The sequence below is a fragment of the Callionymus lyra genome, chromosome 1, assembly GCF_982586985.1.
Source record: "Callionymus lyra chromosome 1, fCalLyr1.hap1.1, whole genome shotgun sequence".
Taxonomy (NCBI): domain Eukaryota; kingdom Metazoa; phylum Chordata; class Actinopteri; order Syngnathiformes; family Callionymidae; genus Callionymus; species Callionymus lyra.
In genome coordinates, this window is record NC_141818.1 from 8,979,418 (window position 1) to 8,995,289 (window position 15,872).

The following is a 15,872-nucleotide window of genomic DNA, read 5'->3' on the forward strand; positions in this document are numbered from 1 at the left end:
AGTCACAAAACAATAAATAATAATAATAATAATAATAATAATAAAGAGAAATCTTACGCGCAACTGACTCAGGATCAGTCCAGGAGGCAGCTCCGGGTTTGACACTGATAAGATTACTGGTACAGGGTCAGTGGGTTGGATCCATTAATGCAGAGACAGACAGACAGACGGACTTCTTTTTTCTTTTTTTTTCTTTCGAGGGTCGACGGTTCGATCACGCGCTGCTGCCGGTGCGCACGGGAGCGCGAGGGTTGTGAGCCGCGAGCGGCGGAGGAGGCGCGTCGTCTTTACGCATGGATGTGGTTCTCGTGTGTCACGCTGAGGAGGCCGTCAGACGAGATGAGTTGTGAAGTGAGGCAGCGTGGAGCCCATTTAGAGATAAGAAGATAATAAGCGTCTAATCCTCGCAACACTGGCCACAGATGGAGAGCGTGTGAGAGCAGCAACAAGTGCAGGCAGTGTGGGACTATTAGAGGAACAACACCCGGAATACACACCCGGGATCACTTCAGAGAACACAGACTCAGGATAAAACGAGTGTTGTTATTGATATAGAAATGGATAAAAAGTAAACAATAATAACACAAATAAATTTAGATTATTTGTTATTTGTTGCTCTACATTTATTTATCGACACTTTCTGGATTCAAATGTGTATTGAGCTATGTTGTGCTCAATATTGTATATAAATATTAAGGTAGTGTAGATAAAAAAAAAGGTTAAGTTCAAGTTTAGAAGATATAGTTATGAGTTTAACCTTCACTTTACTTTTTTGAGAAAAGAAAACGTGATGAGAAAACCTGCCAGAATTTAGAAAACAAAAACAATATTTTGACTTGAAGAAATTGCAAGTTTATTGCAGCTTGTTTTAATTTGTACCGTTTGTAGCTTTTATCCTTATCATATTTCATTATTCGAGTATATTTTAATTAAATTACCTATAGCACAATATCTTTTTTTTTCTTGCTATGTCTCTTGAAACCGGTGCTGCCAGTAATTGAAAATCTATCCATTAATAGTAAAACACAACCTTATTTGTTGCTCTACATTTATTCTTCGACACAATTTTAATAACACTTTCTGGATTCAAATGTGTATTGAGCTATGTTGTGCTCAATATTGTATCTAAATATTAAGGTAGAGTAGGATTAAAAAAAAAGGTTAAGTTAAAGTTTAGAAGATATAGTTATGAGTTTAACCTTCACTTTACTTTTTCTAGAAAAGAAAACGTGATGAGAAAATTTGCCAGAATTTAGAAAACAAAAGCAATATTTTGACATGAAGAAATTGCAAGTTTATTGCAGCTTGTTTTAATTTGTACCGTTTGTAGCTTTTATTCTTATCATATTTCATTATTCGAGTATATTTTAATTAAATTACCTATAGCACAATATAGTTTTTTTTCTTGCTATGTCTCTTGAAACCGGTGCTGCCAGTAATAGAAAATCTATCCATTAATAGTAAAACACGACCTTATTTGTTGCTCTACATTTATTCTTCGACACAATTTTAATAACACTTTCTGGATTCAAATGTTTATTGAGCTATGTTGTGCTCAATATTGTATATAAATATTAAGGTAGAGTAGGATTAAAAAAAGGTTAAGTTAAAGTTTAGAAGATATAGTTATGAGTGGATCCTTCACTTTACTTTTTTTAAGAAAAGAAAACGTGATGAGAAAACCTGCCAGAATTTAGAAAACAAAAACAATATTTTGACTTGAAGAAATTGCAAGTTTATTGCAGCTTGTTTTAATTTGTACCGTTTGTAGCTTTTATTCTTATCATATTTCATTATTCAAGTATATTTTAATTACATTTCCTAAAGCTTTCCTATAGTTTTTTTTCTTGCTATGTCTCTTGAAAAGCTGTACTGCCAGTAATGTAGAATCTATCCATCAATAGTAAAACAGTTTATGCCATTATATTACATGTTTATAAATATCACACTTCAACACAGTGCATGGTTTATGTGGTGATTATTTTTAAATAAAATGTGAGAGAGGATACAGAATAAAGCACATCATGGGCATCATTAAAAAACCATTAAGATGGTTATGGGTAAAAACTGGAGCTGGTGCTGTCAGCTCCTTCTGCACTAAAGAAAGTGACACATCTTGGAATGATTTGTTGATCCAGCACCAGCAACATATCTAGCTATCACCTGCTCCTTCTCAAACTACCAACATTTCCTGAAAATTAAAATCCATACATCAGAGTTATTTTGCCAACAGAATGACAGAAAGTTTAGTATTTTAAGATTGTATTTGTTTTCCATATGATGAGTGGATCCACATGCAACACCTGGGCTCAAAGTTCAAATAATGTGTTGATTTAAGTGCGTCTTAAATAGATGTTGGACTCTATTGTATCATCAGTATGTGTCTGTTTGTACAAAACTCTCTTTTCATTGAAATATATACATTAGAAAAATATGTATTCTGGATATAACCACACCCACTCTGCTGTGATTGGTCAAGCATCAAGGTTTGTCAAGACACATCATCAATCCCAGACCTCTCCAACTCCAAGGGACTCGTTGTATAAAAAAAGTGGGCGTAATTACAGCTGGCTGGAGGAGGAGTGAAGCCATTATTACGTCATAATGGATTCCGCTCTCGTAACCTCTCGTTCGCTGAAATTTCTGACGGGGGAGAACTTTATAAAGTAATAACTTCAAAAGTGTTGAGCAGATGAGAGACTTACTGCATCTTGGAGAGGAAGACTTCAACATTTGAAACATGAGAGTGTGTCAGGAGAGTTGGGTTTTTACATAAACTGCCATTTCAAACAAATAATTATTTATTCTCGAGATTCACGCTCTAAAAAAGAAAGGACTATATGAGAAATGACATGGTGCTTTTATCAGAGAAGACATGTCGTTCTTGGTTATCTGAGGAGAGACACCCGCTAATGACCAAATGTTGTATTAGAATCTTTTGTCAAAGACGATGCGAGTCATTCAGAAAGCTGACAGAGAGACAGTGTTCCTGTCATAGCTGGTGGACACACAAATGGTAGACGGTAGATTAATGTCAAGGAGCTCCGTCTCCGACGAGACCACGCAAACACAGAATATATATAACCAATGGCAGAAAACTGATGATCTTCTCCGCCTGGGTTATTAATTTTGTTCTGTACAATGATTTCCCTCCCACCGATCCTATATATACCACTGACCACTTAGTCCAAGGGTCTGTGGAGTTCAATGCAACACACTGCAATAATTATTAGCATTTAAAAGAACTTCTATTTCAACAAAAATCAAATCAAATCCAGTTTATTTCAGAGACTGTATAAAATGACCTCCTATACTTCGGATGGACTCAAGATCGTCTAAAGAACTCACTCATGGCCCCAGGGGCCAAATCTAGCCCAACAAGTCATTTTATGTGGCCCACCAGATGGTCGTCTCAAAAATGAAAGTAGATTAATGTTGATGTGGTTACCAATGAAGTAGTGATGTGACTTACGGCGTTAAAGCATGTTTCAAGTAATCCAGGAGGATTTTCGTGAAGCGGTGACCGGTTCAGGATGAGCTTGCGGCTTCCCTCGAAAAATTGTTAAAATAGGTGTCATCGAAACGCAATGGATCTCTCCTCAAATCTTTTGGATTTGTCGTATTTTTTGTGACCGACCTTTAGTGCTGGCAAAAAAGAGTAGATTCTCTCCTGTGTGGCAGCATTCTGAGCTGTTTTCTCCGATATAATGATAATAATTCTGTTATATATTTTGAACTCCACGTGAAATAATCTAAAAAACTAGTAAAGTTGTTCAAAAAAAATTATCAAGTGTTTCCCCCCAAAAAAATTATTCAAGTACATATTTGTTAATTATCACAATTATTTAAGCACAAACTATCTCAGGGCTTCACACCTATTGTCCACTTGATGGCGCAGTAGAGCAAATGAAGCCTCATGAAGCTTTGGATGAACGACTAGGATGGAAGGCTTCAGTGGTTCATGTCGCTTCATCTCATCACCAGCACCATTATAGAGACGTCTAAGATAAGTTAAGGGTCAGAGATGATTGATTCTACGATGGAGACGTTTGGTGAAGAAGGAAAGACACAGAGATGATCAAGATAAACTGAGCCTCAAAGAATGAAAACACAACATCAACTTTATTAAAGATGGATATATATTTGTTTGGTCGATGACTTGGACTGTGAAAAAGATTCTGGCACCTAGTGTGACTGAGTTTGACGCCCCTGGTCCAGTGGGAGGAAGGAAAATAGCCTTTCTTATCTCCCTGGGTTTAAACTTATCAAACCAACACACAGAATAAGTTTATATGTATGGACATGATCAAGTCCATCCATCATCAAAAAACTCACAGTAAGACCGTCACTTGCATGAAAATCATTACATTTTCATGCAAGACAACCATACAAAAGGTGCTACAAATGTAAAAAACTGAACCTTTTAGTCATGCAATCCATGCCGGAACATCTCAACACAAGAACACATTTCTGTGACACGCTTTAATCCAAGACTGACACCATGACGCACATGTCAAGCTATTGAACACAATCCTAGATTAAATAAAATATATTATTCAATTTTCATGAGGAATTGGATTTAAAGGTCAATATTTTAAAACCTTTACACGAGGTGATGACAGACGTACTTTTTATTCTATATTCTTTTATATTCTCCCCAGATAATCAAAGACCGGTTGAACAAACCGAGCTCTCTGTCTCCATCTGCCGGACATTATTATCATCATCGAAATAAACGCAACATTTTTAAGATACTTGACGAGATAAACATGATGCTTTGTACAGTTTGTTTCATGTGAAACTGGAGAACAAAGTCTATTTTAAAAATTGAAATTAATTGAATATTTTAGTTTTTTTGCTCAACTTGATAGTGGTAAAGTTAAGTGATACATTTATTACGAACCGTGTATTATTCAGTCATATTCAATGTAATGGACAACATTGTCCAGCTCGAAAACATGAATTTCCTGCTGAAATATTTAGTTATATTGTCGCACAACTTGACCCGACCTACAGTGAAAAGTGTTTTTCTTACTAATGCTCTTTTTACATAATTCAACCATCTGAATTATTCATAAATACATATATTTACATTCTCCGTTGTATTATTCCAGATAAGATAGTGTACTTTTCTGCAGCACAGGAACCATGTTGACCAATGTAAAACTGAACTAGTCATGAAAACCTTTATTAGTTATTAGTAGATGGGAAAATATCGTTACACTCGTATATCACAATATTTTTTTCACAATACTTAGCAGCTCTGTATTGATTGTTTTTCTTTTGGCTTTTAAATCATATCATTTTTATACCGTTTATGGTTTAGATTTCAATAAATGTTTTAATTATTATTATTATTATTATTAATTAACATGCAAATATCCAGAGATATGGTTCATGTTTGTGTCGCAATTAAATGGCAGCAGTCTTTACGTCCTCGGCAGCGAAAGGAACAATAAAATCCTGCACAATCCCAGCGATGACTGAGGACAAGAGGATACAATCGACTACAGCAGATTTTTATGATGTTTGAACATTTTGGTTTAAAAAGAACGAAGCCATGTAGTCTGTAACTTATGCAAAGCAAGAGTCAAGTACTCAGACAATACTACATTTAAATTGTTGTTCTTAACTTATCAAATTATATCACAATATATATCGTTTCATTTCATTTTGATCGACGACCAGATTCTTGCCAATTCACACCCATAGTTTTTAGTATCCACTGATAGACCTTTATTTTTCTTCCATCTGAAAAGTAACTTTACCTGCACACAGTTTCCTACAGTTTGTAATGGACCATCACAAGACCTTAATGATACATTTAGTGTAATCTTGAATATTATGTGTAACTGTACGAATAAAAACATTGGGGTTTTTTGGTTAAAGCTCTGAAGATCTGAGGTTAACTCTAGCTGTCAGCTTTCTTTTCTTTTTTTTTCGACAAGTGATTTGAGTGTGAGCGATTTCATGTTGTTGCCGGCTAATGGGGTGCAAAGTGACCCCCACAATTAGCCCCTTACATGCAAGTCAAACGCGCCCCCTGAACGGCGAACAGATTGAATTGCAGATAAGTTTCAGATTACCGCTGCTGTGCTGCACATGTGGAGATGAACATCTGCTTTATATTAAACAACCGCTTGGGTTTAATTGTCCTGAGACTCACTTCATTAATACAGTGCAAGATGCCTTGGCTGAGAGAATCAAACCCACGTCAGTCTTCATTACTTTACAGTTGAATTGTTGCATTCTTGGAAGGTGATTTGCATGTTGGGAGACTCTAGATGTGCACCGGGAGAAAATAGAGAAAACCATGTAGATAAAAACACATATAACACGTACTGCATCTTTTGTATATGTTTCCAAATATTATTTTGTGTTCACTTGTATAAAACAGATTCTCCTCTCGCCAAGGAGAGTCATAAAGAAAGCCAAAAATCCCAAGCACATTGTTATTCGGGCAGAACAAGCAGAAGCAGTTGTTCATTACCAAAGGATTCCAGCAGCTGCTACCAAAATGGCCGCATGATTAGGTCCAAAGAGGAACAGAGAGGAAGAATTCACCATAAACAAAAAAAAAATGATGCAATGTTACATTTTAAAGCATGAAGATGAAAGAGAATAAGATGCTTATATTTATAGATTTAAAAATATGGATAAAATACATGAATAAAAGAGAAGTAAATGTTTCATAATGCATTTTTTTCAACCGCATGATGTTCTGATCACACATGGGGCCAAATCTTTTTGAGTCCAAGTCTTGGACCAAACGAAACATATGTACAGTTTTCCTAGAACGTAGAAGATTGATTTTCATATTGTCTTTTCATTTTTTGAGACTCAATTTATCCTAATTATCTTTGTGTTACCCCCTAAAAAAAATCCAGTTTTACTTATATTTCAACCATAATCTCTACTTAATATCTTATATATATATATAATAGACATATTTAAAAATCAGAATAAAAACTTGAAAATTACTGTATCTTAATTCTGAGCCAATCATCTTGTGGGCCACTTAAAATGAGTTTGACACGTGTCCAAAATGTGTTTCTGCTTGCCCCATATTAGTAATACATCTACATTTATTCAATGACATCTTAAAGGGAAGCTTGAATTTATCATCATACTGCAATTCCGGCAAAACATTTTCATCTCATCGTCTCCTCTGTTTTGGTCTTCTTATATCTACTGAACTGTATCGGCTTCGGGATTGGTAAACAAAAGTGTGGATTACAACGAGAGTCTACACACGTTGTGAAACGAGGCACCTGCTCGTGCTGGTCCTGGTTATCTGCAGCTTTTGCACTGGATCCACAGGAAACATCTGGAGGAGGAACGGATGCCAGATTCCTTTTCTCCTTGTTTGCTGTGATTGTTCTATCAGCGATGATGCCAGATAACAAGTCATCCACGAAAAACCTGCAGGGATTAAGTCACAATCTAAAATTAGCATTTTTTTAATTGGACAAATATTCCAGGCTGTACTACATATTAAAATAAATCTGTTTATTGCTTCTAGTGTAACTGACCCGAGCTTCCAATCCTTATTCGTATATCTGTTTCCTGGAATCATTGGGTCCTCAGTCTGCAGACCATCCTGGCAGACTCATGAGAAACAGACCTTTCATCCAACATCAACTTCATTCAGACTTGTTGTGGTGGAACTATTGCAGACGGAACTTTTTTCTTTCTCCTTTCTTTTTTCTTACATCAGATCTCAAGTTCCATTGTGAATCTGGAGCAGTTCCCTTCTGGCAGGTTTTTCTGGATGGGTGGAGATCCAGGGAGGTTGGACCGGCAGGCGTCACCAAAAAGATCTCCATCCTGCTGCCCAGTCTGGATCTGAGAGGAGACAAGGAACGAGGACTACTTTTTACTGTGCGATTCTTTCATCGGATCTTTATTATTATTATTATTTTCGTTTAAGTTAAAGCGTCGGTGGATCTTGGATGATGCGTAATGACGCACCACATGCTGGATCTACAGACCTCGACGTCAGATGATACCTGTTGGTTTTAGGTCGAGTCATGTTGCCCGGTTTTGGGAGCGAAGTGGACCATGAAGTTATGGGACAGCCTGGCCATTTGTCTGACACTGCTGTGCTGCGTCCACGCACGCCCTCCGCGGACACGAGCAGAGGAGCCTCCGCCGGGGCTTCCGTCCGTTTCCTCCCCGGGAACCAGGAGCGACAGGTCGGACTCAGGAGGCTGGGAAGAGCCGCTCGTTGAAGGTGAGGAATAGACAATCATTTTAAAGTTTAAAGCGTGGAAACACGTGTTTTTTTAACGTTGCATTTAAGTTAAAGTGTCTGTTATTCGTCCGGCGTTTTTAGTAAACAAATAATAGTGTAAATAATCTTAATATTTTTTTAATCATTTTGGACGCTTTAACAAACATTAACCAGCACGTTGCACTTACACATTTAACGTGTCTTTCTTGAACTTTTTTTAGAGTCTTTTAAAGAGCCTGTTGGACGAAACTAGTGCTTTTAAGCTAATTTAGCAGGTTTTTTTTATTAGCTTAGCAATTTAGTCCCACGTGACCCGTGACGTCACCGCCGTGTGGCGCTCACTTGTGATGATTGACGTTTACTTTTTAAGTTATTTACGGGTTTTTTTATTAATGAGAAAAAAAGTCTCAAAAAGTCCAGGTGTCACGTGATGAAGTCACAAAAAATAAGCAACAAGGTTTACCTTTTTAATCTAAAACAAACTAAAAAAAAAATACATCCCATATGTAGTTTGGGATTCTCTCTTTAGCGTCCAGAGTTTTTAAACACACAATGTCCGCTTTCACAAATACCTATCCTATTATTTTTTATTTACAAATTCGATTGTCTGTATCGTTCAACTCAATTTAAAACAGAGTAACTAGAAAAGCACTTAGACAGCACATACCTCTGCCAAGGAGCCCATTACATGTGATTTTATGAAGGATGTAAAAAGTATATAAAAGCATAGCATCACTAAATCTATATATAAAAAAAAGCTTCCAAAATATAAGAATCCTTTAATCTCATAGAAACAAAATGAAGAAAACAACAGTTTTCCATGTTTTCTTCTAACTGTAGCAAAGAGTGTGCGCAGCAGCTGTGAAGGGCCACACAGGTCAATGTTGAAACTTTCATGAAGCTGAATTAGAAAAGATAATAAAAAAAATAATAATTAAAAACACACGCCAGCTGTATCGTACTTTATCTTTCTCGCCGCCATCTGGTGTAACTTAAGTTAAAAGTAAGTCTTTTTCGTCTTTGTTTATTTCTGTGGTTGTGTTTACATTTCCTTGAGCTTTTGAAGCGACCGGACGAACCGAAGCTTGATTGCGTCTCGTGGAAAAGAGACTTGAGCCGATCTTTTTACTGTCGGTTTCACTGACAAACAATTGTGATGTCAGGTTTTTAAACTCGGAATATTAAGTTAAGATAATCCTTAAATTGTGGGAACTTGGTTGGAATGTTGTGGTTCCAGTGTTTTCACATCTTTATCTTTCAGGATCTATGGAGCAGCGTTTATCTGCCGAGGCTGCGGACGTTTTGGACTTTATTAAAGTGACCCTCAGAAGATCCACCATGTCTTCCTTCACCTCGACCTCTAACTCGACCGGACGGACTCGCCTGAGAAGGGAGAGAAGGAAAAAGGGATCCGACGCCACAGGACTTCAGGAGGGCAAGTGGAGGCGAGCCGGCGGGGGGCGAGGACAGGGATGTGGGCTCAAACACCTCCACCTGAACGTGTCGGACCTCGGCCTCGGGTACCGCTCGGACGAGGAGATGATCTTCAAGTACTGCTCCGGCCACTGCAGGAAGTCGGAGACCAACTACGACAAGATCCTGCACAGCTTGACTCAGGAGAAGAGGTTTCCTCCCAGAGACGCGCCGCCTCAGGCCTGCTGTCGCCCGGTGGCGTTCGACGACGACCTGTCCTTCATGGACGACAACTTCGTCTTCCACACGTTGAGGAAACACTCGGCCAGGAAGTGCGCCTGCGTGTAGGATTCCTTTTTCGTGAACCCATAATAAGACAAGGTTTGACACTTGAAGCGGTGACTTCATTAACTTATTGATATTTATTTCACTTAAAGGACAATTCAATGTTATTTATTGTTTATATATTTTCTAAATTGTGCCAAATAAACACAGTGAAGGAGGTATTTTTGAATCGACCTGAGCTTCAGTAGTTTATTTTGTGTAGTCGTGTACATGATGAAAGAGAACAAAGCAAGAAAAGTCAAATTCATTAGTGAGATTTTAACACATAAAACATTAATTCATGGGTAGGTTTTGGCAAGAATCTGGATATAAATACATATCACAATACAGTGACCACAATACAATATATTGCAATACTGTAAGAACAAGGATATATTCGTTGTATTGTCGAGTACTTGACCCTGTTGTTGCAGAATTTGCAGACCATATGACTCTTGACAAAACCAGAAATACTTTAATTATCTGGAGTTTAGTCATCAGGCATTGCTGGGATATCCATGTTCCTTTAACTGTGGAACAGTAATGACTGCCGCCATCTAGTGGTTGGAAGTTTGATTGTAACACAAAAACGAACAAACGCTGTGAATATTTGCATTTTAATTGTGAAAACTATATTTATTACAAACTTTATTGAAATATAAACCATTACGGATCTATGTTGAATAAATAAATACATATTTTCTCTTACACCTGTAAACATTAATGAAATGTGAATTAAGTAAAACTTCAATATTAAGTCTCAAATATTTAGGAATGTTTCTGTAAAAAAAAAAAAAGATCTAAAGCTCCCTCCCTCTCGTATCTTCCTCTTCGTTCTTTGATTGTTATCAGACATGGAGCATCATTCCTCGAACTAAAAGGCTCTCAACGGAGTCCAAAGCGGTGTTTTGGGAAAAGGCGTTGGTCTCGCAATAAAACCTCAGGTGGTGTCAAAATGGTTTTGAAAAGCTTCGAGAGGGGGAAGCGTGAGAAAAAACATTTTGGCAGATGTGATTGAGAGAGAGACGGAGCTGAGGTCAAAAGATAAGTGTGGAAGTAAAGGTCTGTCACGGAATATTAAAACACCACATATCTTATGATGGCATTGACATTTTATTTTATTTTTATTTAATTATTTAATAATTTTTTTCAATACATTTAGACATTGATTAAAAAACAAACGTTGAATTTTACAGGTTATTCGTTCATGCAATGGCACAAATTGAATTCCACAGAAAAGGGTCATGGACCGAAAGATACAGATAAGTCACTGGAAAGTTAGCGTCATTCATTTGTTTGTGGGTTCAACTCTCTGTCCTTCGCTTCTATTTTCTTATAAAGTGCTCAAACGCTGCAGTTATTCTCTTCCGTCCGATCGTGGATCAATGCTTCTGAGGACCTGGAAATGAATTTTTAATGTAGCCTCGGTGTGCCTACCAGACCGCACTCAGGGCAAAGTGACTCTCAGGGTGCCTTTAAGAAGCTGGATTATTTCTTTCAATCGAGTCGTGTGGACTGTTGAGTGTGAGTGTGAGTGTGAGTGTGAGTGTGAGTGTGAGTGTGAGTGTGAGTGTGTGTGTGTGTGTGTGTGTGTGTGTGTGTGTGTGTGTGTGTGTGTGTGTGTGTGTGTGTGTGTGTGTGTGTTCACTTCAGTAAGATGATCCACCGCAGAACACACTGCGATGTTGTCGAAGTCTTTAGGAGTTCATCTCGGCCTCTGACTTCAATAATGTGCTCCACACATGCGAGTGGAAGCGAGAGAAGGATCTCCGTGTTGTTTCTTCATGTAAAAACATCAATGGCAGCCAAACTCCAGCGGTCCAAACTTGTCCCACAGCGTAATTGACTCCAGATTTCGACGACAGGCTGCAAACAATTGTCTTTTCACTCTTGAAACGAGAGTGAACCGTCATGTGATGTTTCGGAACCAGCGATGCCCGGCAACGGACTCCCACAATCCTCTAGTGTCCGAATCTTAGCAACACTAGTGGACTATAGACAATAATCTAGTCCAGAAATGTATATTTAAGTTATTTTATTAAACACAAATTACATTTGCTGAGGGGCCACATTATATACTGTGACTGTTGTGAGGGGACGCCAAGATAAAAGAGACGAAAACAAAACAGTTAAAACAAAAACGTCAACATAAAATAAACTTAATATCCCAATAAAATATTCATTAAAAAAAAACATGATCTCAATCTGTCAAATAATAAAAATAAATATTGACAAAAAGGGGAAGAAAAAAAAATGACAATATACTTTTAACGTATTTGTAATAGTATTAAGAATTTCATTAAATTATAAATATATATATATACAGTATATATAAAATATCTCAATATTCACTCAAATTAATTGGAGGGGCAAGCAAAACAAATCCTGAATAAACAACTTAAGAAACATATTTATATAACATATAACATATTTAGTTAATTGAATAGAATAGAATAGAGTTAATAGAATAATAAATGTAAATGAAACGGTCAGAAAGGTTTCCTACATGTTGAACTCTGACCTCATGAGCGTAAATATTTTCCAAAATATTTTCAAATAAATATTATATTAATTCCTCTGGGTAAAATCATTCAGAGATTTACGGATATTTCTTACCACATTTTTGCTGATGACATCCAGCTCTACTGCTAATTTGATCCAACTGAGCCCCAGAGGCTGAACATCTTAGTCAATTGTTTGCTAGAAATCAACAATCTCCGAGTGAAAACACTTTGCAGCTAAATGTGGACAAAATTGAAACACTGGTGATTACTCCTGATGATAAGGTTCCAGGGTTGAGTCAGTACTTGGGTGACTTAAGTCAGTCTGTCAAACTGAGCCTGAGAAACCTGGGTGTTGTATTTGATAAAGACATGTCTCTTGTTCAACACTGTAGAAAACTGACCAGAAACTGTTTCCTTCAACTGAGAAAAATCTCTAAACTTAGGAAAATGTTGTCACAACAAGATCTGGAGCTTATAATCCATGCGTTTGTGTCTCGTTTAGACTATTGTAACAGTTTATTTTCATGTCTTAACGAGAAGGATCTGTCTCGCCTGCAGTTAATACAAAACTCTGCAGCGAGAATTCTGACCCGCTCTAGTAGAAGAACTCGCATTTCTCCGATCCTTAAATCTGGCTTCCAGTTTCTTTCAGGTTCATTTTAAAATTCTGGTTCTTACTTTCAGATCTATTCATGGTCAGACTCCTCCTTACATCAGTGATCTGATCCAGCCTTACACCCCAGCTCGGGCTCTGAGGTCTGTGGATCAGAATCTACTGATGGTTCCTGAACACGGTTCAGGACCAGAGGAGAGAAATCCTTCCAGACTGTTGCTCCTAAGCTTTGGAACGATCTTCATCTCTCTCTGTGTTTGATGATCTACTGACTCCTTTAAGAAACATATTAAGATTGTATTTGATTGTAAAAGCGCTTTGTGACCCTGGTCTAGAAACATCTTTACAAATAACTGTTACTTGTTTTCTCTGCAACAATCTTGCGTTAAAGAAACTTGGATCAGACGCTCACAGTGGACACGCACGGAGAGAAAACTGTCCAAACATTCAAGTCCAGATTCCGCTCATGTCTTATTTAAAGAAGCTTTTAAAGACTGAGTGATTTCAGGGAAGAAAAAAAGCAACAAAGAAATCTGCTCTGGGTTATCTAGAGAAGGTTTAGACCCCAAATATTCAAAGTTTTTGAGAGGAAAACGTATAAAATAATCTGGAGAAAGTACTATATTTCGATGTAAGAAAAAAACGCCGCCTCTGGAAGTTTTCACGGCTCATAAAGTTTAACTTTCGTAACCGTCGAGCCGTGAGCCTCGGACAAGAGAGCGTGGAGAATTCCCCGGTCGGGGGTCAGCGTTCTTTTTTCTTGTTCTTCCCGCGCAAACACGTCTGGTCCACATGGACGTGGAGAGTGTGGACCATATGGGAGAACTTAGCAGAAGCAGAGGCCAAATCCCCGTGTCACGTTAAACCCTCACCTCCGTCTGTCAGGTTCCTCCGCGTCAAGACCTCAAGCATGAAACTGGACCAGCTGTGGGTTTGAAGGCTGTTGTGGCTACAATGACCCTGGGCTTGTGGAGACCCTGAGAGAACGTTGATACAAAAACAACAAAAAAAAGCTTTTTCTTCTATATTTTGAGCCTTGAGTTTGACATAAAGAGTTAATTGGTTAATTTACAAAGCAGAAGAGAGAAAACACTGCCGCCTAGCGGTGGGAGGTTGTCAATTAACAGGTGTGAAAAGGCAGATTCATTTATCTCTTTACTTAGTTCTCTGTCGGTTAAACTTGTTTTTTATATTCTGATGATTCATGTAGAGGTCAGAGGTCATGAGGGTCTGGTCAGATCGTATCAATGATTTCATAGTGAAAGAATTTCAACAAATTAAGGTAAAAAAGGTCCATAGTTTGACAGTATCAACTTCAGGTTCTTTAACGCTTTAACTTTAATTTATAAAATATAAAAAAGTTTTTCTAACAGATAGTATTGAAGCTATATTTTAATTATGAAATAAAATAAACATTTTACATAGATATTAATTATTTGAGGGACTTCCTCAACTTGGGGAAATTCTTCTTAAAAAAAGACTAAAAATAAATCTTGAGAACTACATTGATAATTCTATTAAATAATTTAGATTTATATCAACTTATTTAATCATTTTAAATACATTTGGACTCTTTAAATTCTCAGGAGCTCATGAAATGGATCATTAAGTCTGATCCACGCGTTTGAAAAGTCGCATCTTCCTTTCTTTTTTTGTTCTCTCATGTGGATTCAGGTTCGATGTAACGACTTAACATCAGGTATCACATTTCCACGGGCTCTGTCTCTCATCATGGGGGTCCAGGTCGGGGTGATTGTGGGGTCACAGGAAGGCCACGCAGGTTAGAACCGGGCTGGGTCACGACGGGTTATGACCAGCAAAGATTCAGAGTTGAGTGAGCAGATGTTTAAAGGCTGCACTTAAGGAAGTGAATATATTTTCAAATTTAAGTTCGTCATGATTTAGAATCACATGAACAGTTTTGGACTCGAACATACCGAGATGTCTGCGGATCATGTTGGCGAGGAGCAAAGAGACGTGGTCCGGGGTCTGGTTTGCCTCTTTGGGGTCACACGCCCGAGTGTTTACAAAGGGGATTAGAGCAGTTCCAGTCTGTACCTCGGTGTAGCAGAGGTGCTTCGCAGCCATGTGTGTGAACCGAGGCAGGAATGTAGCAGAAGCTTCATCTGGACGAGCAGGAGACGCCGAGAGGTTTTCCAGTTTGAATTTTTCCACTAAGTGTGTTGAAGCTTCACTTTAAGTCTCCTCTCGAACATGTTTGAACAGCCTCCACTCCAGCAGCTACAACTACGGAAGAATATCAGCAGAATATGAATTCAATTTAACATTTCAAATGTTGACGTTTCTTACCATTATATACATAATTGATTAATATAATACGGAATTATTTTTCAGAATAATTGAATTAAATTATTTTTATTGGATATTTGTTTTATTAAAAAGGTTAATTTATTTAAAAAAAACACTTTTTAAATGTATACATAGATTGTGACATTTCTATTCCAATAATTTAATAATTCTCAACATTATCGTTTTATTTCAATATACACATGTTGGTATAGAACATTCTATGTATATATATATATAAAAGAAAATGTATAAGGGAATTTCAAATATTTAAAAATTGATTCATTTTTTTATACATATTTTGATATTCAAATTTCAGTAATTGAATAAATTACAAAATCTTTAATGAATAGCCATTTAAATTCAATATAAAAATATAAGTATAACGGACAGAAATTCAATCATTTTGAAAATATTCTAAATGTCTTTATCAATTATAAAACAAATCAATAACTTGTTAAATTCGATTTTTCAGGAA

General features: G+C 37.1%; 1 protein-coding gene across 1 annotated transcript; it reads left to right on the plus strand.

Annotated features, from left to right (window-relative positions):
• The first annotated feature begins 7,545 nt into the window (after nucleotides 1-7,545).
• Nucleotides 7,546-10,131, plus strand: LOC148087853 (glial cell line-derived neurotrophic factor-like). Its single transcript, XM_087798356.1, has 2 exons — nucleotides 7,546-8,233; nucleotides 9,495-10,131. The coding sequence occupies exons 1-2, from the start codon at nucleotides 8,062-8,064 to the stop codon at nucleotides 9,992-9,994; spliced, it is 672 nt and encodes a 223-aa protein (XP_087654482.1). The 5' UTR covers nucleotides 7,546-8,061; the 3' UTR covers nucleotides 9,995-10,131.
• Nucleotides 10,132-15,872: the final 5,741 nt, after the last annotated feature.

Bases quoted from the DNA above. Each gene is read 5' to 3' on its own strand.
- LOC148087853 (XM_087798356.1), top strand. From the start codon at position 8,062: ATGAAGTTATGGGACAGCCTGGCCATTTGTCTGACACTGCTGTGCTGC. The intron at 8,234-9,494 runs GTGAGGAATAGA...TTTATCTTTCAG, and splicing joins GGAAGAGCCGCTCGTTGAAG to GATCTATGGAGCAGCGTTTA.